The sequence below is a fragment of the Exophiala viscosa genome (assembly GCF_022695815.1).
Source record: "Exophiala viscosa unplaced genomic scaffold EDD37scaffold_4, whole genome shotgun sequence".
Lineage (NCBI taxonomy): Eukaryota > Fungi > Ascomycota > Eurotiomycetes > Chaetothyriales > Herpotrichiellaceae > Exophiala > Exophiala viscosa.
The window spans coordinates 997,214-1,021,390 of NW_026944356.1; the positions used below are offsets into that span (position 1 = coordinate 997,214).

The 24,177-nt window shown below is 51.3% G+C and overlaps 9 protein-coding genes across 9 annotated transcripts; 3 read left to right on the plus strand and 6 right to left on the minus strand.

The window, feature by feature from the left end:
- Positions 1-1,599: 1,599 nt before the first annotated feature.
- Positions 1,600-4,354, plus strand: EDD37DRAFT_628565 (phosphoketolase). Its single transcript, XM_062816440.1, has one exon. The coding sequence runs from the start codon at positions 1,777-1,779 to the stop codon at positions 4,216-4,218; it is 2,442 nt and encodes an 813-aa protein (XP_062670872.1). The 5' UTR covers positions 1,600-1,776; the 3' UTR covers positions 4,219-4,354.
- Positions 4,355-4,555: 201 nt separating this feature from the next.
- EDD37DRAFT_657393 (RecF/RecN/SMC) lies at positions 4,556-9,080 on the plus strand (the record flags this gene model as incomplete). Its single annotated transcript, XM_062818892.1, has 29 exons — positions 4,556-5,160; positions 5,206-5,308; positions 5,333-5,396; positions 5,439-5,476; positions 5,498-5,617; positions 5,642-5,669; positions 5,700-5,750; positions 5,781-5,794; positions 5,822-5,929; positions 5,951-6,115; positions 6,140-6,259; positions 6,281-6,307; positions 6,341-6,467; positions 6,492-6,586; positions 6,614-6,626; positions 6,660-6,718; positions 6,749-6,837; positions 6,865-6,871; positions 6,905-6,985; positions 7,013-7,281; positions 7,303-7,387; positions 7,424-7,594; positions 7,622-7,687; positions 7,712-7,835; positions 7,857-7,864; positions 7,898-7,984; positions 8,006-8,069; positions 8,091-8,779; positions 8,832-9,080. The coding sequence occupies 29 exons, from the start codon at positions 4,556-4,558 to the stop codon at positions 9,078-9,080; spliced, it is 3,726 nt and encodes a 1,241-aa protein (XP_062670873.1).
- Positions 9,081-9,557: 477 nt separating this feature from the next.
- EDD37DRAFT_563078 (putative beta-mannosidase) lies at positions 9,558-12,377 on the plus strand (the record flags this gene model as incomplete). The annotated part of the gene is made up of 2 exons (XM_062813950.1): positions 9,558-9,805; positions 9,851-12,377. 2 exons carry the CDS (start codon positions 9,558-9,560, stop codon positions 12,375-12,377), a joined length of 2,775 nt encoding a protein of 924 aa, XP_062670874.1.
- A 309-nt stretch (positions 12,378-12,686) lies between these two features.
- Positions 12,687-14,381, minus strand: EDD37DRAFT_649326 (major facilitator superfamily domain-containing protein; the record flags this gene model as incomplete). Its single annotated transcript, XM_062818123.1, has 5 exons — positions 12,687-13,168; positions 13,228-13,769; positions 13,832-14,035; positions 14,093-14,232; positions 14,289-14,381. 5 exons carry the CDS (start codon positions 14,379-14,381, stop codon positions 12,687-12,689), a joined length of 1,461 nt encoding a protein of 486 aa, XP_062670875.1.
- A 565-nt stretch (positions 14,382-14,946) lies between these two features.
- On the minus strand, positions 14,947-15,490 carry EDD37DRAFT_649327 (uncharacterized protein; the record flags this gene model as incomplete). The annotated part of the gene is made up of 3 exons (XM_062818124.1): positions 14,947-15,053; positions 15,125-15,275; positions 15,338-15,490. 3 exons carry the CDS (start codon positions 15,488-15,490, stop codon positions 14,947-14,949), a joined length of 411 nt encoding a protein of 136 aa, XP_062670876.1.
- A 486-nt stretch (positions 15,491-15,976) lies between these two features.
- EDD37DRAFT_563369 (MFS transporter, SP family, solute carrier family 2, member 2) lies at positions 15,977-17,562 on the minus strand (the record flags this gene model as incomplete). Its single annotated transcript, XM_062813963.1, has 3 exons — positions 15,977-16,747; positions 16,770-17,402; positions 17,455-17,562. The coding sequence occupies 3 exons, from the start codon at positions 17,560-17,562 to the stop codon at positions 15,977-15,979; spliced, it is 1,512 nt and encodes a 503-aa protein (XP_062670877.1).
- A 326-nt stretch (positions 17,563-17,888) lies between these two features.
- On the minus strand, positions 17,889-21,323 carry EDD37DRAFT_628573 (carbon catabolite derepressing protein kinase Snf1). Its single transcript, XM_062816441.1, has 2 exons — positions 18,216-21,323; positions 17,889-18,162 (listed from the first exon to the last, which is right to left on the minus strand). The coding sequence occupies exons 1-2, from the start codon at positions 20,955-20,957 to the stop codon at positions 18,145-18,147; spliced, it is 2,760 nt and encodes a 919-aa protein (XP_062670878.1). The 5' UTR covers positions 20,958-21,323; the 3' UTR covers positions 17,889-18,144.
- A 439-nt stretch (positions 21,324-21,762) lies between these two features.
- On the minus strand, positions 21,763-22,940 carry EDD37DRAFT_372895 (uncharacterized protein). The gene is made up of 2 exons (XM_062811979.1): positions 22,521-22,940; positions 21,763-22,470 (listed from the first exon to the last, which is right to left on the minus strand). Exons 1-2 carry the CDS (start codon positions 22,705-22,707, stop codon positions 21,893-21,895), a joined length of 765 nt encoding a protein of 254 aa, XP_062670879.1. The 5' UTR covers positions 22,708-22,940; the 3' UTR covers positions 21,763-21,892.
- On the minus strand, positions 22,875-24,173 carry EDD37DRAFT_372867 (uncharacterized protein). Its single transcript, XM_062811978.1, has one exon. The coding sequence runs from the start codon at positions 24,051-24,053 to the stop codon at positions 23,043-23,045; it is 1,011 nt and encodes a 336-aa protein (XP_062670880.1). The 5' UTR covers positions 24,054-24,173; the 3' UTR covers positions 22,875-23,042.
- Positions 24,174-24,177: the final 4 nt, after the last annotated feature.

The window sequence follows — 24,177 nt, forward strand, 5'->3', positions numbered from 1 at the left end:
TCACCTCGCAGTGTGCGCTCTGCTTCTGGGCTTCAGAAACCATCTCAAGGTATCGCGGTATGGGCAGGCATGCTGGCGGCCTCTTGAAATAGCACTTTGCCCACAGTGATTGACAAGTCGTTCGAAGGAATTGAATATCTTGTTACACCGAGTGGCCATTGCACCTAGAAATTGATACAGCGTCTCTGGCAAGGATTGGTGTTTTCGGTAAGGACGGGCACTGATGGGTAATCCATAGAAGGAGGCAGGCTGCTCCGATGAGTAAGAGGCACTTCCACCGTAGCGCAGTCTTTGTTGGCTTGGCTTCCTCTTTCTGGCACCGTTTACGTTCCAGGGTCTCCTTTTCTTGTATACCTGGTTGTCCCTCAGGAATATTTGCTGTTGGGTGACTTCGACTGCGCCTTCACCAGTCGCACAATTTCCCTGTGACCTAAAAGGCGCATTCACGAGTGATACATCTTATAAGAGTAGTAGAGGAGTGATATGACATCTTCGCAGGTCTGTTACGATCTGGCCGATCGCAGTCCATAGCGCTTCACGCCGCAAAGGACCTTAAGCGCTGGTATAAGAGCCCAGAATATGCCAAGAGGTGGTCTGCGCAGCTCCTGCCGTAGGATGCAAACGACTGTGATCCTTGTCGCGACGGGAAGAAGAGACGGCAGGTAGGAGGGCGACACTGGATGCTTGGGTTTCATGAAATCGTCGCCATGGTTTTCCATCTTCTTGATCTTGCGCGTGATGCGTTATCATGGTATCTTTGATACTTCACAGTCGGCTGAGAAGCGATGTGTCCTTGATATGTTACCCAGATAGCGACCAAACTCAATCTATGGAAGGCGCCGCGCAAAGCTATCTCACACAGGCGATGGCCGATCTGGCGGGATCAGCTCTAGATGAGGCTATTTGTTGTGCTAATGGATGCACAAGATCATAAGATGTTGTATTGAGATGGATGAGACATTACACTGTACAGTAACATACACAAAGTGTCTGGGCATGGATTTCTTGCCTGGGTAAGAATAGGCCTGAGGCTAGCTCGATGAACCAACCAATGTCGGATTTGTCGGCAGCACAACTTCCTGCTAAACCACTTCCAGCTTAGAGGTTGCACATCCTCACACCACTTTATTGATCCAAAGTCTTAACTTTTGTCACTCACTATTAACATCTCCTGATGCCCCTCACTGCTCGAAACCAATCCAACGTCCGCACTGGGTGTAACTAGCTTTTTCGGATCATTTCTCGCTCAGCAAGTCCCTGCTTTTGCCCACTTGGAGTTAGCAGTAACGGAGTTTGTTACGAATGTCACTCATGACTGGACAGACCCTCGCTCTACATGGCGAGACAGTCAGCCTGACGATGCAGTTGCTGGAGCACATGCTTATGTAGCTCGCCGGCTGGGTCTAAACAGCTATCTCGGAGCCACGTGCAAGGGTTAGAGCTTCCCCAAGCAACTCGAGAGCTGCTTGAAATCCAGATCCTGCACGGAGCACACGGGACCCGGAAATCCAACAGTAACTCGGTGACAAAAGAGAGCGAACCATACGTAGCTCGTAGTCCGGCCCTGGTCTCGGATGCAATGCGCGGTGATGATCCATGATAAAATAAATGACGGGAGGAATTGTACTGTAGTGTCGTAACCTTCCCAACACTGCATTCAATACCTACCTATATAAGCTATCCTTGCTTCTCACTCAACTTTGACTTTGCCTTCCCTTCTTCCCCTCCCTCAAACCATCATCTCATCACTACTCGACACATTCATTCATCTCCATCATGGCGCCGCCGGTCGTCGCTCAGACCGATGTCTCCATCGAGAGCATCTCAGCCTACGGCAAAGCTCGCTCCACCGTCAAAGACGACAAAACTCTCAGCGATGAAGAGCTCAAGGACATTGACGACTACATGAGAGCGAGTCTCTATCTCTGCCTGGGCATGCTCTACCTCAAAAAAAACCCCCTTCTCAAGGACCCTCTCAAAGTCGAACACCTCAAAGCCAGACTGCTCGGCCATTGGGGCTCGGATGCCGGCCAAGTCTTCACCTACGTCCACATGAACCGTCTCATCAAAAAGTACGATCTCGATGTTCTTTTCATCTCCGGCCCAGGTCATGGCGCTCCAGCCGTCATTTCCCAATCTTATCTCGAGGGCGTTTACAGCGAAGTCTACCCCGACAAGTCGCAAGACGTCGAGGGTCTCCGAAAATTCTTCAAGCAATTCTCATTCCCCGGTGGCATCGGCAGTCACGCCACTCCCGAAACCCCTGGCAGTCTTCACGAAGGCGGTGAGCTCGGTTACTCCATCAGTCACGCTTTCGGAACCGTGTTCGACCATCCGGATCTGATTGCCCTGACCATGGTCGGTGATGGTGAATCCGAGACTGGACCTCTGGCCACCAGCTGGCACAGCACCAAATTCCTCAACCCCATCACAGACGGAGCAGTCCTTCCCGTCCTACATCTCAACGGCTACAAGATCAACAACCCCACTGTTCTTGCCCGTATCAGTCACAAAGAACTCGAATCACTGTTCTACGGCTATGGCTGGACACCATACTTCGTCGAGGGAAGTGACCCCATGACTATGCACCAGGCCATGGCTGCCACCTTAGAAAAGTGTGTCAAGGAAATCCGAGGCTACCAGAAGAAAGCACGTGAATCCGGCAAAGCTTTCCGTCCTTTCTGGCCTATGATCGTCCTCCGAAGTCCCAAGGGCTGGACCGGTCCTCGCACGGTTGACGGTCACTATCTTGAAGGATACTGGAGAGCCCATCAGATTCCGCTTCCCGAGGTCGCTTCAAAGCCAGAACACCTCAAGCTCCTAGAGGATTGGATGAAGAGCTATACGCCAGATAAGTATTTCGACAAGGAAGGCAAGTTGATCCCAGAACTGGCAAAGGTCGCACCAGAAGGCAACAGACGGATGAGCGCAAACCCTGTCGCCAACGGTGGCGCAATCAAGAAACCTTTGAGGTTGCCTGATTTCAGGGATTACAGCATTGAAGTCAAGCCCGGAAAGACCGACGCCCCCAGCATGTCCAACATGGCTCTTTTCCTCCGAGATATCATCCAGACAAACCCAACCAACTTCCGTCTCTTTGGCCCCGATGAGACCGAGTCGAACAAACTCGGCGGTGTCTACAAGGCTGGCAAGAAAGTCTGGCTGGGCGAATATTTCGAAGAGGATGAAGACGGTGGCAATCTTGCACTTGCAGGTCGTACCATGGAGATTCTTAGCGAACATACTGTCGAAGGTTGGCTCGAAGGTTACGTCTTGTCTGGACGGCACGGCTTGCTCAACAGCTACGAACCTTTCATTCACATCATCGACTCCATGGTGAACCAGCATTGCAAATGGATCGAGAAATGCTTGGAGGTCGAATGGCGCGCCAAGGTCGCATCTCTCAACATCCTGCTCACAGCAACAGTCTGGCGACAAGACCACAACGGTTTCACTCACCAGGATCCTGGTTTCCTCGACGTCGTAGCCAACAAGTCTCCCGAAGTCGTGCGCATTTACCTGCCACCAGACGGCAACTGTCTGTTGTCCGTCATGGATCATTGCTTCAGGAGCGCCAATTACGTCAATGTCATTGTCGCTGACAAGCAGAATCACTTGCAATATCTCGACATGGAAGCCGCCATTGAGCACTGTACAAAGGGCGTTGGTATCTGGGACTGGGCCTCCAATGACCAAGGAGAAGAGCCCGATGTTGTCATGGCTTCTTGCGGTGATGTTCCAACTCACGAGTCTTTGGCCGCCACCGCCCTGCTCCGCGAATATGTCCCTGACCTCAAGATCCGTTTCGTCAATGTGGTGGATCTCTTCAAGCTCATTGCACACGGATCCCATCCTCACGGAATGACGGATACTGAATTCACAGCAATCTTTACCGACAACAAGCCCGTCATTTTCAACTTCCACTCATACCCATGGTTGATCCACCGCTTGACCTTCAACAGAAAGGGATCCCACAACCTGGTAGTCCATGGCTACAACGAGAAAGGAAACATTGACACGCCCCTCGAACTGGCCATCCGCAATAAGACCGACCGGTTCAGCCTGGCGATGGGGGCTTTGGACAAGATTCCAGGTCTTGGCAACAAGGGCGCAAGTGCAAGAGAGAAGCTGCTTAACCAACAAATCAAATGCAAGAATGAGGCGTTCCACGAAGGTATTGATCCTGAGTACATCAGAAAATGGGTCTGGCCTAATTAGGTCAATGAAAGGAAGGACGGCCACCAGGACGGGGCACAATGCGTTGAAAATTCAAGTTAGAAGGCACCACGAGGATACTGGGCTCAGACCGAAGGTCTGCAATGAAAGATAGAGAATTACTATCATGTTAATGTTATACCATATCCTTAAGCCATTCCCGTAGGATCGCGAGTAGAATTTGCAAGTGGTCGAAGACGCGATCTTGAGGTCGCCCACAATTATTAGTCAGCCAGCGAATTTCCCACCATTCCGCTTTGGAAGCATGTCAACAATAACAGATTCTCAATTCAACTGCGAAACATCACGTCGACAAGACCTAGAGCATAGCAGCGGTATCATGTCCGCCGAATCACCCGCCCGTCCGACGCGTCGGGCAGCGCGCAGAACCATCGTCGAAGCAGAATCCGAGGACGAGCTGAGCCAGATACAAGAGGACAAGGATGAGGAGTTTACGCCTGCGCCCAAGCGAAGTCCATGCAAGTCGACGACGAGGAGACAAACGACAAACAGTGTCAGCGCAACACCCAAACGATCCGCCAGAGCGCGTAAATTCAAGACAGGGGAGGGTATAGAACCGACCCAAATATTCGACCCAGAGCAGAGCGGTGCACCGAGCGAACCACCTTCTCCCACCAAGACTACATCCCCTCGAAAACGAAAGAGCACCTCCCCCCGAAAAGGCCGAAGATCTTCAGTTGTACCCCCAGTGCCTGCCCTGCCTACCCCAGCTGCATCCGCATCGCCGGAATCGGAGCAGACACAAGCAACTCCCTTGAAGGATATCACGACCAAGGCACTGAACAAGAATGCGCCGCCGCAACTGCAGAATGATTTCATCAAGGAGACCCGTCCGACGGACATGGGTCTGGAAAAGCCGATGGACATTGTTATCCGCGCAAGATCCCAGGCAGTGCCCACAGTGGACGAACCGATAGGGTCCAGGTCTAGGATGGTTATAAGACAACTTGTCATGACCAATTTCAAGAGCTATGCAGGCAGGCAGGTTGTTGGGCCTTTCCACGCTTCATTCTCTGCCGTGGTCGGGCCCAATGGATCCGGCAAATCCAATGTCATCGATTCGCTACTTTTCGTCTTCGGATTTCGTGCCAGCAAGATGAGACAGGGGAAGATATCAGCACTTATCCACAATTCCGCACAACATCAAGATCTGGACTATTGTGAGGTGGAAGTCTACTTTCAAGAGATCATCGATCTACCAGGCGGCAAACACGAGGTTGTCCTGGACTCGCAGCTTGTGGTCTCGCGGAAAGCGTTCAAGAACAACTCCAGCAATTACTACCTCAATGGCAGAACTACAAACTTTACGACTGTGACGACACTGCTTAAAGACAAAGGCATTGACCTTGATCACAAGAGATTTCTGATCTTGCAAGGAGAAGTGGAGTCTATTGCTCAAATGAAGCCGAAAGCAGCAAACGAGCACGACGATGGTTTGTTGGAGTATCTTGAGGATATCATAGGAACTTCGAAATACAAGACCCCCATCGAGGAGGCAGCTGTGGAACTCGAAAGTCTCAACGAAGTCTGCATTGAGAAACAAGGACGCGTGCAGCACGTCGAGAAAGAAAAGAACAGTTTGGAGGACAAAAAGAATAAAGCTTTGACTTTCATCCGCGACGAGAACGAGCTTGCAGAGAAACAATCAGCACTGTATCAGATCTATACTGCCGAGTGTGAAGATAACACGAAGGTCACCGAAGAGGCTATCCAGCAGATTCAAGAGCAACTCAATGCTGAGCTCGAAAAGCATGCCGGAAGCGAAGACACCATCAAGGAACTGGAAAAGGCGTACAATAAAGCCCTTAAACAGTACGAGCGGATCGAAAAGCAGGCGCAGGAGTTTACCAAGGAGCTCGCCAAATATGACAAGGAGAACGTCAAATTTGAAGAGAAGCGAAAGTTCATCAACGGGAAGCAGAAAAAGGCGGAAAAGCAGGCAACCTCAAGCAGACTCACGGCCTCTGAGGCACAGAGTCTGGTGGAGAAGCATACCAGCGACATTGAGAAGAAAAGCGCTGAAGTGGCCGACCTTGAAGCAGAGATGAAGAAAGAGGAGCAGGAGCTTGGGGTGATTCGTGAGAATCTGAAAGGCAAAACACAGGGCCTATCAGATCAAATCGCAGCCAAGCAAAAGTCGTTAGAGCCATGGAATGCGAAGATCAATCAGAAGCAGTCTGAGATTGCGGTGGCCCAATCTGAGCTTGATATCCTGAAAGAAAAAGCGAGCAGTGGACAAAAGGCGATCGATCAAGCAAACGCGAAAATTGAGAGCATCGAGATCAGTAGGTCGGAAAAGCTCGAGGAAATCGAACGACACAAGCACGACAAGGCGCGGCTAGAGAAGGATGTTAGGAAAATCCAGGATGCCCTTCAGAAGCTTGCGGCGAGTGAGCCAGAGGTTCGCTCGCAGATCTCATCAGCGCGACAAAAAGCCGACGAAGCACGCGCCAGCCTTGCGAGTAGCCAAAACCAAGGCAACGTCCTGAAGGGACTGCTACGACTCAAAGAGTCTGGCAGGATCGATGGCTTTCATGGACGCCTTGGCAACCTTGGAACAATTGACGAGAAGTTTGACGTTGCCATATCGACTGCTTGCCCGTCTCTTGAGAACATGGTGGTCGATAGCGTCGAGGTCGGTCAGCAATGCATCGAATACCTACGAAAGAACAATCTCGGCCGAGCCAATTTCATCCTCCTCGACAAGCTTGCTCAGAGAGACCTCTCGCCTATTCAAACACCTGAAAATGTTCCTCGACTTTTCGACCTGATCAAGCCAAAAGACACGCGATTTGCTCCTGCCTTCTACAGTATCATGCAGAACACCCTCGTCGCACAGAACCTCGAACAAGCAAACCGCATTGCCTACGGTGCGAAGAGATGGCGCGTTGTTACACTTGACGGACAATTGATTGATGTCTCTGGTACTATGAGTGGTGGTGGTACCAGAGTGGCGCGAGGCGCCATGTCATCCAAACTGACCTCTGACACGACGAAAGAACAAGTGCAGAAGCTGGAGGGCGAACGAGACCAGCTGGAAACGCAGTTCGAAGCCTTTCAAGCAAGACAGAGAGAGCTTGAAGCTAGCTTGCGGGAAAAGCAAGAAGAGATCCCAAGGCAAGAAACAGTGATTCAGAAGATCAACCTAGAGGTTGAGAACTGCACCAGGAATCTCGCAGACGCTCAGAAACGGGTTCAGGACCTCACAGCAGAACTCGCAAGCACTGCCTCGGACGACTCTCAGATCAAGAGCCTGGAAAAGCAAATTTCCTTGATGAATAAAGAACTTGAGAAGCTGCATTCTGAGACTGCCACTGTGGAAGCAGAGATCCAAGCTTTACAAGACAAGATCATGGAAGTTGGCGGCCTCCAGCTTCGAACGCAGAAAGCAAGGGTCGACGGACTGAAAGAAAGAATTGACATGCTCAACGACGACATCTCCAATGCTGAAGTTGCAAAGACAAAGAATGAGAAGCTCAGAGCCAAGAATGAAAAGGCAAAAGATGATGCCGAGAAGGAGCTCGACTCCCTCCTGAAGGACCTGGAAAAGCTGGATAACGACACAGAGAAGCACAAGACTGCCGCAGCTGAGTCCCGCGGTCAGGCTGAACAGGCACAAGATGAGCAGGTTGCCATGAAAGAAGAGCTTGCGGCGCTGAAGAAGGATCTTGATGCCCAGACATCGGAATTGAACTCTACCAGAGCTCACGAGATTGAGATGAAGAACAAACTTGAGGAGAATCAGAAGGTTCTGGCAGATAACAACAAGAAGAGTCGCTACTGGGTCGAGAAGCTTTCTAAATTGTCATTGCATGATATTGCCGACCTTGAAGGTATACCTGAAGGACAGAAAGAGCGGCCAGAGAACCCGGGCACACCTGATAATGAACAGGAAATGCCAGACGCGCCACCAGAGGCTGATCCCGATGCTATGGACGTTGATGAACAGGACGAGCCCGAGGAGCAGCACGAGCCGAAGCAGGAGCCGGAAGTGGAACAGAGCCAAGGGCGAAGACAGCTGCAAACATTTACTCGCGATGAATTGGCCGACATGTCCAAAGACCATCTCGTCGCTTCCATCGCGGCACTCGAAGAGAAAGTCTCGACAGCTTCTGGCATCGACTTGTCTGTCATCTCGGAGTACCGTCGACGTTGCGAAGAGGTGGCTTCGAGAACGACAGATCTCAAGAGCGCTGTGAAGACCCGCGACACCGCTAAGGCTCGCCTTACAGATCTCCGCAATCTCCGTCTCACGCAGTTCATGACAGGCTTCACGACCATCTCTTCGCACCTGAAGTCAATGTACCAGTTGATCACACTGGGTGGTAATGCGGAACTCGAGCTCGTCGACAGTCTCGACCCTTTCTCAGAGGGGATTTTGTTCAGTGTCATGCCACCGAAGAAGAGCTGGAAGAATATTGGTAACTTGTCTGGTGGAGAAAAGACGCTGAGCTCTCTTGCACTGGTTTTTGCACTGCATGTCTTTCGGCCGACGCCACTTTATGTCATGGACGAGATTGACGCTGCGCTGGATTTCAGAAATGTAAGTGTGCAAAACACGGGAACATGGAAGGGGACGTGCTAACAGTTTATAGGTGTCGATTGTGGCTGGCTACATCAAGGAGCGCACCAAGAATGCGCAGTTTATTGTGATTTCGCTGCGGAATAACATGTTCGAGCTTGCCGAGCGGCTTGTAGGAATCTACAAGGTCAATCATATGACCAAGAGTGTCACGGTGGAGAATCGAGATTATCTTGCCATGGGTCGACAACGGGAATTACAGCAGCAACGACAAGGGCAGGTCGGTCAAGGTACGCAGCAAAGTCAAGGCCAGATTCGGTAGACACAGTATTTGGGCTGGAGACCGGTGGATGAAGCGGCTATTATGAGATCATGAATGAGGAGTTTTGATGTTGATGATTTCTGGATTCGTGCATATGATTGTGGATAGGCCTTGTCCTGTATATAACCTGCACAACATACTCCGTACTGTTACTTACCACTTTTCTACTTTATTTAGTTCGGGGGGAGCTGTACCGTGCCGAGTCGGGCATTGATGATCCGGCCAAAGACTTCAAAGCTTCAGTACGGTAACATCTCCTCTTTCCCACAGTGCCGATCATGATACCTTCCATTATTGTCCAATTCTTGCCTGCCGATTGCCGGCGGCCTTGGTCCGAGAAAGGACCTGGTCTTGTATAAGATGCGCACATAATTGTGTGGCCAGCTCCGGCATGTTCTGGTTCAAGGTAGGTCGATTGTGTATGAGATTGAGCTGTCGTAACAGCGCACCTCAATCATGGCCTCATCTCGCCTGGGCATGCTCCTGGCACTGTCATTTTCGCCTCTACTTACCGCTGCTCAGACCGTTGTCTCTATGAGCGACCTCTCCTGGACTGTGACTAATCCAAATGATACCATTTCTGTCCCAGGCAATGTACCTTCCCAGGCACATCTCGACTTGTATAATGCGCAAGTGATCGGCGATCCGTACTATGGTCTGAACGACTTCAATCTCAGATGGGTCGCCGAGACTAATTGGACGTACTCTGCCAGCCTGTCTGCTCTGTAAGTCGAGTTAATTTTGGTGCAACGATCGCCTGACATTTCAAGGAACCTGTCCACGAATGCTTCCACTTGGCTAGTCTTCAATGGTCTTGATACTTTCAGCACCGTCACAGTATGCGACCAGGTCATTGCAAGCACAAACAATCAATTCCGACAATACTATTTCGAGGTGACCCAATCTCTCAGTAATTGCACCTCACCCACAATCAGCATCGATTTCGGATCGGCTCCTAATATTGCAGACGCTCTGGCAAATACTTCGCTCAACGAACCTTGGCCTTATGGAACACAAATGACCTATGAGTTCCCAAATCGCTGGTTCATTCGAAAGGAGCAATCTGACTTTGGTTGGGACTGGGGTCCAGCTTTCGCTCCAGCAGGTCCGTGGCAGCCAGCCTACATTGTCCAGCTAGGCTCGAACAAGCTATATGTACGCAACACCCTACTCGATATCTATCGCCAGGGACAGGTCAACAATCTGCCTCCGGATCAGACACAGCCCTGGATTGTCAACGCTTCGCTTGATGTTCTCGGTACGCTGCCACCAAATGCCGGGTTGCGTATCGACATCATAGATGCCAACAACAACACCGCAGCCAGCAGTATTGCCAGCAATGTCACATCATCTGGCGGAGCTATTAGCGGGAGCATCAGCGTCGAGAACAACTCGGTCGATCTTTGGTGGCCAAATGGCATGGGCACACAGAATCTATACTATGCCACAGTCACTCTCCTGGGTTCCAGCAACAATTCAATTGCCACGTCGACTGTTCGTACCGCTTTCAGGACTATCTTGCTGAACATGGAGGCAATATCGCAGCAGCAAATATCACAAGGAATCCAAAACGGCAACAATTGGCACTTCGAAATCAATGGCCACGAATTCTACGCCAAGGGATCGAACTTCATACCACCGGACGCTTTCTGGCCGAGAGTGACTTCAGCACGAATTGAACAATTGTTCGACTCAGTTGTGGATGGCGGTCAAAACATGCTGAGAGTCTGGGCGTCCGGAGCCTACCAACCGGACTTCATCTACGACATTGCGGACGAGCGAGGAATCTTGCTCTGGTCGGAGTTCGAGTTCAGCGATTCGTTGTATCCGGTGGCCTCTGACTTCCTAGACAACGTCCGCGAAGAAGCAAACTACAACGTCCGACGCGTCAACCATCATCCCTCGCTGGCACTCTGGGCTGGCGGCAATGAACTGGAAAACCTCGAGCTGCAGATCGCCAATGAGAGTGACCCGGGCAACTATTCGCGATGGCTGCACGAGTACGAAACACTTTTCCTAGGTGTGCTTCTTCCAGCCGTCTACGAGAACTCGAGATCCATCTCATATATACCTAGCAGTACGACAAACGGGTATCTGACCCTGAATCATTCAGCGCCCGAACCTATGGTCGAGCGCTACAACAACCTGACGGCAGGCTCCATCTACGGCGACACCGATCACTACGACTACGATAGCAGCGTGGCCTTCAATCTCTCCTCGTACCCCGTAGGCCGCTTCGCCAATGAATTTGGGTTTCACTCCATGCCATCTCTCCAGACCTGGCAGGACGCTGTTGCCCCGAAGGATCTGTCCTTCAACTCTAGCACAATTCAGCTGCGCAACCACCACTACCCCTCCGGCGGGCTGAATACGTCCAACTTCGCCAATTCGACAATGGGCATGGGCGAGATGACCATCGCCGTGCAACGGTACTACCCTGCGCCTAACAAGAGCGACTCACTGGCCAATTTCTCATCATGGTGTCTAGCAACGCAAATATTCCAGGCGGATTTCTACCGCAGCCAAATCACCTACTACCGCCGCGGATCGGGTATGCCGGAGCGCCAGTTGGGGAGCCTGTACTGGCAACTCGAGGACATTTGGCAGGCGCCCACGTGGGCAGGGATCGAGTATTCTGGTAGATGGAAGGTACTGCATTATGTAGCGAAGGATGTGTACTCGCGGGTGATTGTCGCGCCGTACTGGAACTACACCACAGGCGATTTGACGGCATATGTGACGAGTGATTTGTGGGATGTGGTAAGCGGGACGGTGGATATGACTTGGTATGACTGGAGTGGGAGCGTGCTGGACAATACGAATACAAGCACGAGTGTGCCGTTCACGGTGGGCGCACTGAACACGACGAAAGTCCTTCAGACCAACACCAATACTCTGGCTCAGACGATTGATTTGACTAACGCGGTGTTGCGGCTCAACTTGACTGCCACGGGATACTTACCCAACAACTCGACGCTGACGACGTTCACGCACGAGTTCTGGTTTCATCCTGTCTTGTCGCTTGCCGATGCGAGACTTGTGGATCCGGGACTGAAGTTGACGTTTGGGAATGATACTGCCAATCCGAGCTGGACGGTCGAAGCGACGAGTGGTGTCAGTGCGTGGATGTGGTTGGATTTCCCGTCCGGGGTGGTGGGGAACTTTGATAGTAATGGGTTCTGGCTTGTTCCTGGGCTGCCTAGGACCGTGATGTTTACGGTGAAGAATGATACAACGCAGGGAGAGTGGGTGAAGAATGTCACTGTTAGTAGTTTGTGGGATTTTACGACGCCATGAGGTGGGGAAAGGGCGATGAAAGTGTAATGTGGTGTAGCCTGGGAAGGGCGAGATGGTGATTGTCGTCCTAATGGGAATAGGTGTACTTGACTTGACGAACTGGACCCGACGATCTGGACATGACATGACAATGTTGACGTCGCACTTGACAAGGAACTTGTTCAAAATTAGGTGCAATGACCTCTCCAGAAGGTGACTGCAGCTCTTCACGTGAAAGTATCTACTTACTTGTACTTTTCTGCGTCAATGAGTATACCGCCAGCCTATCGAAACTGACCTCATCCCAAGACTAACCTATGCGTTCGTCTATCATTTCACAATGCTTTCACCTCCTAGCTCTTCTGACTGTACCTGTTCAAGATGAATGTCCCTGAAGTGAACCTGCGCTGTCTCACCGAATAGTTCACCGATCTCCTCCAAAGTCAAGCCTGCCGTTTCAGGGAGGTAGAATTGTATACAGATACTTGATACCACTGAGACGCAGATGAAAACCAGGTAGTACTTCCAACCAATGGTGCTCAAGGCCAGGGAAGCCGGAGAGTTGTAGGCGATGGCGAAAGCGTAGAGAGTGCACATTGCGATTGTGACGCCCTCACCACGGAGATGTGTCGGCCAGATTTCTGCAGTATAAACGAAAGAGCCGGCATCGTAGAAGGCGTTGTAGAAGATGGCGAAGATGAAAAAGAATACCACTCCGGCCGTCAAACCTGATGTATTCGTCGTGCCGATATATTTTGCCTGCATCGCAGCCTCGATAGTCAATGACAAGAGGCAGCCGACACAACCGATGACTAAGGTCACACGTTAGCGATACCGTTTGTCACGTCTGGAAAAAACAACAGGCACATACCAAGGAAGTTTCTTCTTCCAAATCTGTCCACAGCCAGACCACCAGCAAAAGAGCAGATGATACAGATGGCATACCAAGCGGCAGAAAGACCGAGTTGCACTGTAGAGCTCTCGCCGAGGCCGGCAAAGACCAGGGGCGTCAAGTTCGCAATCACGAGGACCCCAGTACCCATACTGCCAAACCAGACCAAAATGGTACAGAATGCGCGCTTCCTCAAGCTAGGTGTTCGGAATATGTGGATGAATCCTCTCGGCAACTCTTTATCTGCAGCGCACTGCACTTTGATCTGATACAACTCAGCCTTCGCGACAAGTCCTTGAGGGTCATGTTTATTGACGTGTAGTCTGTCAAGAGTGCGTTTGGCTTCGTCAAAGCGTCCTTGAGCAACCAACCACCTTGGTGATTCGGGAACGACAAAGATGAGAAGTAGCAGAAGGAGGATAGCGACGCCGAGGGCGATGATGAAATTGATCCTCCACTGGATTTTGGCGGTCATGAAGCTGAACCCAAGCGAGCCGAGGGAGGCCAGGAGATAGCCTGTTCTGCGACGTGAAATGAGACCAGCCAGCCTCGAGAGTGCGCCGGGGCGAGCTCGCTGATGAACATTGGAGACACCGTGATGCAGATGGCCGTTCCTATTCCTGCAATAAGACGTCCGACGAGGAACATCGGGAAGTTGACCGCTCCGGCTTGCAGGGATATGCCAACGATGATGAAGCAGGCCCCTGAGCCCAATCCGAATCTTCTTCCATAACGATCACTTATGGGTTGTTGTAGGATGGCGCCAATAAACCCACCACCAAGGAAGCTAGAGTCAAGTCCCCGTCAACAGAGTTTTCCAATCCCGCATCTGTATCAGTCTTACATTCCAAGAACGGCTCCCACGCGTGGAGACGTGTTGACGGCCAAGAACAACTCGTTGAAGCTCGGCAGAGCGAGTGCTCCAGCGATCACAGCTGAAGAATAGCCGTAGTTGATGGAGCCCAAAGTCACGGCGCAGGTGATCTAGACGACTTTTGTCAGCGTTGAACTGTCAGCATCTCAAAGGGGATACGTCGTACCAAGACGTTGTAGAGACTGGTATGTGGCTTGATGATGTTACCAGCGACATCTTCCAGTTCGACGGCGTGGTCTCGACGAGTTTTCGCAGACATGCTAAGATGAAGAATGTCTAGTGAGAAAGGGCTGGAATCGAAGGTCGTAAAGGCTGATGCGTTCCTTGACGGACTCCCATATGGCGCCCGGGGCCTCGACTTATATTCATGTCCACCAAATTGACCTTGCAAGTCGGGGTACTGGGTTGCTGACCCCGGGGGTGGGCCGAAGCTCCATGGGGTAGGAGAAACAATGTACTTGTGGAGCTATCTAGGTAGCTCCGCCGACTTTGTCTCCGGGCCTTTGGGGAATAGTATTGCGTCGTGCGTATCTTAGTGCTGTTGCCAGTGATTAGCACTTACTCCAGTCCAAGGACGAGTGAGACAGCAGTGGCCCGCGGGCCGAGGAAAGTCTTATAGTTCGGTGCACTAGGGAGTGTCTCCGAACGCTTCGATCTGAGTGCGCCTGGGTGACGTCTCTCAGTGGTATACAGGCCGTCTGCAGGATTGACAGTTACACTAAAAGAAACAGTATCCGTACCATGTCCTCACCCAAGCAGACCCCCACATCGTGAGCGGTCCAGAGCCTTGTCTCTATCATGCCTCGTAGAAGGCCCAAGATGTATCACTGATTGCGGTGCTTGGTGTTGAACGGGATCTCTTCGCCAACAATCAACTCCTCGTACCCGTACATGATATCAAGCGGGTGCTGGACAAATTTCGCCTCATCCTCTGGCAGCTAGTCGTCAGCAGTAGCCGCATTCAAATTCCCCGGGGGCATGCATTGTTGAGCAAGCACTCACCAACAAGAGTTAGGAGACCGCCCTCCGCGGCGATCATGGCCTTCCAGTCTTCGATGTCCTTGACCCAGAATTCTGCACCACCGTCGTAGTCTAAGACGGTCGACCCTCCTATGGTGGCCGCTTCTTTTCGCATTTCTGGGCTTATGTGGTACTGCGTGGAAAGACAGTTTTAGTACCTCTGATTCAACGACGACGGATGACTGGCTTCAGTACCTGGTTGTATCGCCAAACCCTGTCCATGAACGGACGGCACTTCTTCACCTCCTTGGGGTGTTCGACGGCCCAGTATCGGTGGAATTCCTCATCGCTGATGTCTGCCCTCTTGTGACAAAACAGGGTGATCTTGACGAACTTTTGACGAGTCATGACGTCCGCGGTTGTCGAAAGCTTCGTGCAGTGTAGAATCAACACTTACGGGGACACTGTATGCCTTCAAAGTCAGAGCAGTTTATGTCCAGCGTTTATGTTTTGTGAAGTATATAGACGAAGCCTCTCCGAGACCTTGATGAATCGCTCCGGGGGAGGTCGGGGAAGCACTCCGGGGTCAGGGTAGGGTTTAACGGGCCGAGGCAAACAGAAGCGCCGAGGCGAAGTCAGAAACTATGACAAGTATCAGTAGCGTTCAGGTATGTAATGATTAAAGGTATGCATACAATATTGCTGCGTGAACAAGACCAGGCTGCCTCCATGGCAATTTCGATACAGTGCAATCAGACTGCCTGATCGCTGGTTTTCCCATGTATGCAATCCGATCTTTCATTTAGCAAGGGCTATCCAAAGTCGCGCCAGCCGCAATGTACCACGGCGACTTTTCCAGCTTTCGCTATGCTGTCGTAGAGCATAATCTCTCATTCAATCCTCTCTTCTCGTATTTCGCCCCCAAACCTCATCAGCATCACGCTTGCCCATCGTCTCCGGCACATACCAGAAGACGATGACCCAGAACACAGCCGCCACTCCAGCGAAAATGAAATATACCACGCCCTTGCCCAACTGCTCATTGACCATTGGAAAAAATTGCGCGACAACAAATGTCGAGATCCAATTGGCAGCGAGCGCCCAACTCTGCGTCGCGCCAACAGCCTCCGGACCCACGAGTTCATTAGCGAGTATGAACGGGACAGGACCTAGACCGAACGCGAAGCTGGCCACGAAGAGGAGCACCGAGATGGCCGATAACACTGGAATAGACGAACGGATACCTACGGCGAGCATGATCGATGACACGCCCATGCCGGCAATCGACGCGAGGATGCAGATTTTCCTGCCCAAGATGTCGGCGAGCGGCGCGAAAGCCGTCGTGGCGACAACATTGAGAATGCTGACCAAGATGTTGAGGAGGGCGGAATTGCTGGCTAGGAGGTCAGCGAGCAGGGACACACCGTACATGATGATGCTGTTGATGCCGCAGAGTTGTTGAGCCATCATGACGAGAACGACAGCGAGGATGGCGCGGTTGTGGGTCGAGTCGCGCAGGACGCTAATGATACCAACGGCCTCTTGCTTGACGCGCTGTACAGCGGTCTGGTCCTCGTCCACGAGTGGGGTTTGCTCTTCTGCATTCAGCATATTAGTTTTCTGTAGCAAAGGCAAGGAGGAATAACGGGATGGGACTATTACCATCTACATTCCCATCATCGTGAACTCTCCAAACGGCTACTTCCTCTGAGATATCGGCCTTGTGACCACGAATTCGTTTCAGGTTGGCCTTGGCCTCTCTCGCGTCGCCATGGTCGGCCTGCCATGTGGGACTGTCGACCGAGAACAACAAGCCGAGGAGTTGCAGGACGCCGATAGCCCCTGCCACAGCGAGAATCACGCGCCACATCTGCCCGTGGCTCAAAAAGTAACCGAGCAATTGTGTGATGAAGATGCCCATGTTCGTCATGATCTGAGTGAAGGCTCCAAAGAATCCTCTCTCCTTAGGCGGCGCGATCTCCGAGATGTAGATGGGCACAACCACGACAGACACACCGGCACCGATGCCAGACACCAAACGACCCACAGCAAGCAAGCCTAAATTGGGCGCCAGAGCTTCAACGATGGGGCCGACTGCAAGGAGCAGAGTGTTGACACGCATGACGAGCAATCGTCCATACTTTGCGGCGAGAAACCCGGAAAAGAGCGCGCCCACAAGCCCGCCCAGTGTGAAGATCGAGGACACGAGGCCGATCTGTGTCGAATTCATGGGTATGCATTGCGGTAGACTGGTAAATGTTGAGATATCGGTCGACCTTTTCGTGCAGGTGATTACGTCTTGGGGCGCGTTGAGCTCGGCCTGAATTGTGAGGTCAGTTTCAGTCATGTTATGACAAGAAGAGTAGACGAACCAGATGGTAGCCGAAGAGAAGGGGACCAAGTGTGGCCACGAAGAGGAGATAGATGAAATACGGAGTAAGCTCATGAGACCAGGATCTCAGCTTGGATATGAGGCCCATGGTGACCTGGTGGTTTCAAGCTCGTCTAGAAAGGGTCAAAACCGGGCAGCAGCACTCCCAGAGTTTGGAAGATGAAGGTATGACTGCTGATTCACATTCCCGGGACGACCTGTTGAGAATCTAAAGCAGTTTCCTGGCGGTAGTCAAGTATTTGATGTTGATGAGGAATGAGACGAGGTTCGAGGAAGCAATGGCGTCGTGTCGGATGTCGTAAGCTGTCTAGGTAAGTTTACCCGAGCCAACCACAAGTACGAGACATTGGTGACAGAATGAATGTACTTCCAAAGTATTACATTAATACCTAGGTAGGTAGTCAAGAACAGACAGAGGTTGTTTGAATCTTGTCATTCCATTCAGAGATTGGCCTCACTAGGTTTCCCATGCTAACATTTCGTACATACGCTTCCACGCTGCTAGACCTCATCGTCCACCTTGCCCATTCGACGTGGACATTTTCCCATTATGATGAGAAGGGGTGTACCTAGGCCTTGCTGACCCTTAACCGAATCTTCAAGCTCCCATCGCGCCGAAAACATCATGACCCTAGCATCAATCCTACATGCTCCGAGTCTGTTGTAACAATCAAGCACCACCACCCCACTGTGAACATCGGTTAGGATCGATTTCCATCACATTCTGGCACTCAAACTTACCAGTTGAGCAACCAAGTCACTGGCCACATCGAGGTATGGATATGGACTGGAGATCTCCTTCTCCACGTTCTTGTACCGCTTGCTGACCGGTTTCCAATACCCCTCTGATGCTTCATCGTCCCAATTCTCATAGCTCCCTTGACTGACTTCGCCGAATCCGCTTGTCGGTCGGCTGGTCGTTGGACTAGTGACTGTACTGCTGGTGTTAGGGGTCTTGCTCCTGTCCTTCTTGTTATCGTGCCAAATGACGTTCTGATATCCGTCGCATTTGAAATCGACCACATATGTCCCACTCTCGAGGGTGTACAGTTGGATATCAATGAACACCCACACTCCGATATTCTCACTGGGGATTTTCTTATTGAGGGTGGATAAGCTGTCAGTTCTGCTGACGATTTGCCCTGGCCCTGAGAATGCCTCCTGGCCTTGACTACTTTGCTCGCTAAGTCCTGTGTTAGTTCTCGTGCTTTGCACACTTCCAACGGGAGATTTGATCTTGGCGGACTCATTGTTGGCATCGATTCTCATTCCCAAAGCCTTGGCCACGTCGTCTGACGCATATCCACCGAGCTGTTCGATGTGCTTCTTCAGCTGATTTTGAGCTTCAGTCGGCAAGCTGACAGCAGAACTATGTGCAGAGATGGACGGTGCTTCTCCAGGCATCAACATGCCGTGTTTGAGAAGGCGTGCTCGGATGTTGTAAGGATCCCGAGGGATGTAATAGTCTTCAGTGACAAATGAGCACTTTTGTTGCAGAACAACATGACGCTCGCCAGGTGCCAGGTCAATCGGAAATGCTGGACCAGGGTCCTTCTCTTCTTCACCTTCTTCCCCTGGTGGCAATTTAAGCCAGGGATTAACCTCCCACTCAGCGCCCATGGCCTTAAGCGCAGAGTAGAGGCACTTCATGGCCTCATAGGGTGCATTCCGGGAGCGAATGCCGAATTGCCATTTTCGAGGTTTTGATTTTGAGGCCGAGGCAGCTTGGCGCTTCTCCTCTTGAGACATGGTCGTCATTCCTTCCGGGCGCTGCTTCTGTTCTCGTAGAGTGTTCATCGACGTCACAGATCTGGAATGGGGCTTTAATGCTCTCGAAGTAGCCTCTTGTTCCTCTTTAGATCTGTAGATAGGATTGCCTTTGTCGTCCTTGATTTCTTCAGGGATGGGACTTTCATTTTCATCCTTGTCTGGATCTTGGGATGGATGTAGAATCGAATCGGGATCTTCGCCTCTTGCCTTTGCCTTGTCTCTGATCTGTAAAAGCTCCTCATGCACGTGAGGGAGCGACGTGTTTAATACACGGACGTTCGATATCCTGGGTTTCTCTTCTTCCTTCAATGGTGCTGGGGTGTCTGATAACGTGCGGCTCGTGCGGTGAACGTCTCCTCGAGTTGGTGTGAGAGGTTTCACATCGTCTCCAAACCTGCGCCCGTTGCCCAGCGGCGACCCGGGGTGATTGGGGAAGTTAGGAAAATTAGGCTCAACGGGAGGAGACGATGCCATAAACGATTCCAGCTCAGGATTCTGTGTCCGGAATTCTGGAGCTTCAACCATCAACTGGTTTTCTCTCACAATGAGATACGCGTCTTTGATGGCGCTCGGTTCGTCTTTGCTTAGGGCGTCCTTGACATCCTCTTTGGCATAACCCATCGTCCGTCCGAGCTTACCGATCACTTGCTCGTGGATTCTTTCCACGACGTCAGCCGGCTTTCCAGGTGCAAGTTGCCGCGGATCGATCGCCTTTGAAGAATCAACGCCGGTATCGAGGAACTCTTCGACTGGATCGAGCAAATACGGAGGAAGATCTTTGTTGAACCACTCGTCCTGTCGGATCTCTGGGATTGTGATGCGGTGGACCGGGTGCACTTGTAAGCATCGCTTGATCAAGTTGACAGCACCAGGGGGCGTCTGTGAGGGGATATGAAAAGTGCCCGCCTGGATTTTCTTGAACAGAGCAGGGATGAACTCGTCGTCAAAGGGAAGTCTGCCGACAAGAAAGACGTAGAGAATGACACCGCAGGACCAAACGTCGACTTCGGGACCGGCATATAGCTTCCCACCAATAACCTCGGGTGCTGCATAATTCGGACTCCCACAGCTCGTCTTCAGGAAGTTCCCGTCCGTCATGATGTTGCTCAAACCAAAGTCGGCAATCTTGACATTCATGTTCTTGTCAAGTAGAAGGTTCTCCGGCTTCAGATCTCGGTGCACAATCTTGTGTCGATGACAGTATTCGACAGCGCAAATGATCTGTTGAAATAGCTTTCGAGCCTTCGCCTCTCCAAGTCTGCCATGCTTGACTATGTAGTCAAATAACTCCATTGGAACGTACTCCAGCACCATGTATATGTCGGTTTTGGTCGTGATAACAGTGTACAGCTTGATGATATGTGGATGACGAAGCAGTTGTAGGTACTGGATCTCGCGCTCGATGCGACCAGCCATATCCCGACTGATCAACTTACGCCGGTTGATTGTCTTCATCGCCACCTCCTGACCAGTGACCTTATGCCTTGCCAGCTTGACTTTACCAAATGAGCCTTCACCAATATTGCGCACAAAGGTGTACTGATGTAGCCGGTTCATGGCTCGAACGGTGCCCGGAGATTCCGCTATGGGTGTCTGGCTCAGGTTTTGTCGCGCTGGAGGAGACGCAATCGAAGGTAAGGTAGGTCTCGACTTAGTATGTTCGTTCTGGGGTAGAGATATTGACAGTTCGTCATCGTTGATTGCGGAGGCCATGATGGACTATGTGGGATGGGTTAAGAGACCAGAGGCCGGACTTTAGATTCCAACAAGAGAGAGAAGTCTCGGACTTCAGGGTAATGCGCTGCGATGAGGAATTTGCTTCACCAATAATCGCTGCATTGGTGGTGAAGCATCTCCGGTGTTGGACTAAGAGACTGACAACCAGGACAGATGATGATCAGAGTGATTTGACTATCACAGGGAGATTCGAGGGCGTCGAGCAGTGTCCTGTCAATTCGAATGGTATGTGAAGAGTGGCGTCGGTTGTAGGATGTGAGTAGAATTCGAAATTGTGATGGCAAGTGTGGATGAGTGGTCGGTGTTGGTATGGCTTCAAGGCCTCGTGTGATAGACTGGGGAAAGAGGTGGAAGAGGGAGGGGACTGCGGCTTAGGCTAGTGAGCCTGCGACTGGCTGCCTATGACGGCGCTCGCTTGTGTTACTGTTTGCAGGAGCCTATCCTTCGGCTTGGCGGGGTTGGAGCTGGAGACTCCATCAAAATCACTGGGGGCTAGCTATAACTGAAGGATACCTCGTAGATAATCTCCACTATAACGGCGGCAGTCTCTAGTGTATCGAGACGGAAACGAGACATATCCCAGCTACGTACTGACCACCATCTACCTGGTATGGACCTGCAACAAAGGAAATGAATTGACGGTCTCATCATGGTATTATCATCATCATCCTCAACAAGGTTCGCGATAAGCAAGCCCAAGTTCTAGTATTCATAAGCTCATAATGGAATGTTCCGGTCTTTTTGGCCTCGAGCTTGCAAGCATCCTCAAATCGTATGATCATCTTGCAGACTTGAATGCTTCACCCATCTTGATGAAATCCGTCATCTTGCTTTTCATCTCCTGCTTGTGTTTCTCAAGGTCCCGGATGCCCATTGCTTTTCCCGTAGCTCCTCTCATCTCCACCAGTTTCTCAAATCTCTTCAGTTGTCCTCCCTGATGTGATATTGACGTTGATATCCGCCCATAGGTCTTCCCTTCCGGCATGGAAGAACCAGTATTCCGCCGCATAGTCACTCGAATATTCAAGTTCTTCGCTTCCACATAGTGGCGGAGCGCCCCCAGCAACTTCCACACGATAGACATCCCATGATTTCCTCGGGCTGATCGAATGACCCCATGGGCCGTTGTATTCGGGGTCGTTTGGAGCCAATATTGATTCGAACGAGGTTGCAGCGAAAGTGGCGATCTCGAAAAGAGTGACGATTGCCGTGTTGTTGATTGTCCCTATTGTTCCCATGCATTCGAGAGTCGAGTTTTCGAGTTGAGCATAGTCGTAGTCACACAATTGTGGAATCAATGCATGGAAGGCAGCCTCGCTGGCAAGTTGAGTGACAAGAGGTGCCGCGTTGTAGAGTTGAGTCGACTGAGACTGGAAGACGGGCTTCTCTGATGGACCACCGCCTGTGCAGGTCCAGGTGTAGACCCCACGAGCCACCGCAAGGTATTGAAGGGGTTTGTTCCCAGGCGGAGCGGTAAGTGAGTCCGTACCTAGGAAGATCTTAGCGAGCTGTCTGTGAGAGCCATTGAAAATCGCTCACAAGTCCCATTCAAGTCACATGTCGTGCCTCCGTGAAGAGGTACTGTCCATCCTGAGGTGGAGACGTTCACAGGAGGCACATCGTCAAGGTCACTGCGTCGATCGAATCTTCGAGCAGCTTCAGTTCTCCTTAAGCAACTCAAGGTGACAACGGCCGTCAAGCACAGGCTTGTGGTAATTGCGACCATCCCGGCTACAACTCTTGAAACGAGTGGCAAGAGAAGCGGCGACGCAGAATGAGTGAGGGGAATGAAGTATCGAAGAATGAGTGACTGCCTCAGCAGAAGGGGAAGGAGTGAGGATGAAGTAAAAAAGGAAAGGTCTCAATCACAGGGATCACTCCATCGTCATCTTTTCGCCAAGACCTTGTGAAGCTTTGCCTGCCCAGGCGATTAGAGGACTTGGAAATGTGCAGAGTTGATGTTTGTTTCTTGTAAGGTATGAGTGTCATTGTAGCCTGCATTTCCTGACAAGGTTGAACACATCGTCTTCACCACCTATGGAAGCATTGCCAACCGCAGACTTATTCTGCCTTATTTCGCAGGTCGCTCCACAATGTGTCGAATATCTGAAACACAGCAGTGACCCCTTTGAGTGTATTTTCGTCGATATCCATGAACCCGTACCGTTGCTGAATCTTGTCTGGATGCCACCTTACGCGTTCGCTTTTGACGGCGTTGACAAACAATTCCTGACTCGCAACGCCATTCTCTGCTGTGGCCGTGCCCCTTTTGACAAAACGCTCAACCTCGTCCTTGACGACATCTTTGCGCTTACCTGACTCAACCGGCCACGCGATGTTATTGCGGAGGAAGAGCTGCTCAACATCTTCATCCATCTTCTGACGATGCTGGGCAAGTCCTTGTAATTCCTCCCATCGCTCCAGATAGCCCTGCCACAAAGCTTGCCATCTTTTCCGGTCTTTTCGCTTCTCACCTCGGCGAAGGCTGGCTTCGATCTCAATATCGAAAATGTAGTCGTCTTTTGGCCCCTGGCTTTGCGCATTACTCTTTGTCTCCTCTTCACGCCTCTTTTGCTTTTCACGCTCCCGCTCCCGTTTCTGCTCCTCTCGGGCGGCTTCTATACCTTCCCAGCTCTTTTCCCACATTTTGCGGCGGACGAATTGTGCATACTCTTCTTCGGTCATACGCTCGAGTTGGCCTGTCTCTTCGTCTTCGTAAGTGTCCGGGTAGTTGTGTATTGGCTGTCCATAGACGCCTTGCCAGAACGCAGCTCCTTCATCATCCCCAAGTGCGTCGAATAATGACTCTCGAAAGGCTTGGTCTGAAGAGAGATAGCTCGAGTGATGTCGCGAGGGTGACTCGCTCCGTGCATGCCTCGAGGACTTGTGACGTTTTCTACTTTGATGCGACGACTCGTGGCCTCGGCTTCGTTTGTGTCCTCTCAAGTCCTCATCGCTGCGAGGGTCATCCTCCCTTCTGGATTTGAAGCGAAACCGCTTCGACCTGTGTTCACATCCGCCACCATCATCGACGCTTTCGGACTTCAAGGGAGCGGTCGACTCCGCGGACATGGTTGGGGTAGTTTGGCCAAATGCATATCTTTTCCAACAACATCAAAAGCACCGCAGAAGTCATTAGCCTGGCGTCGCAGAAGTGGTGATAAACAGTCATGAAGTGAAGGCAAATGAACGAGAT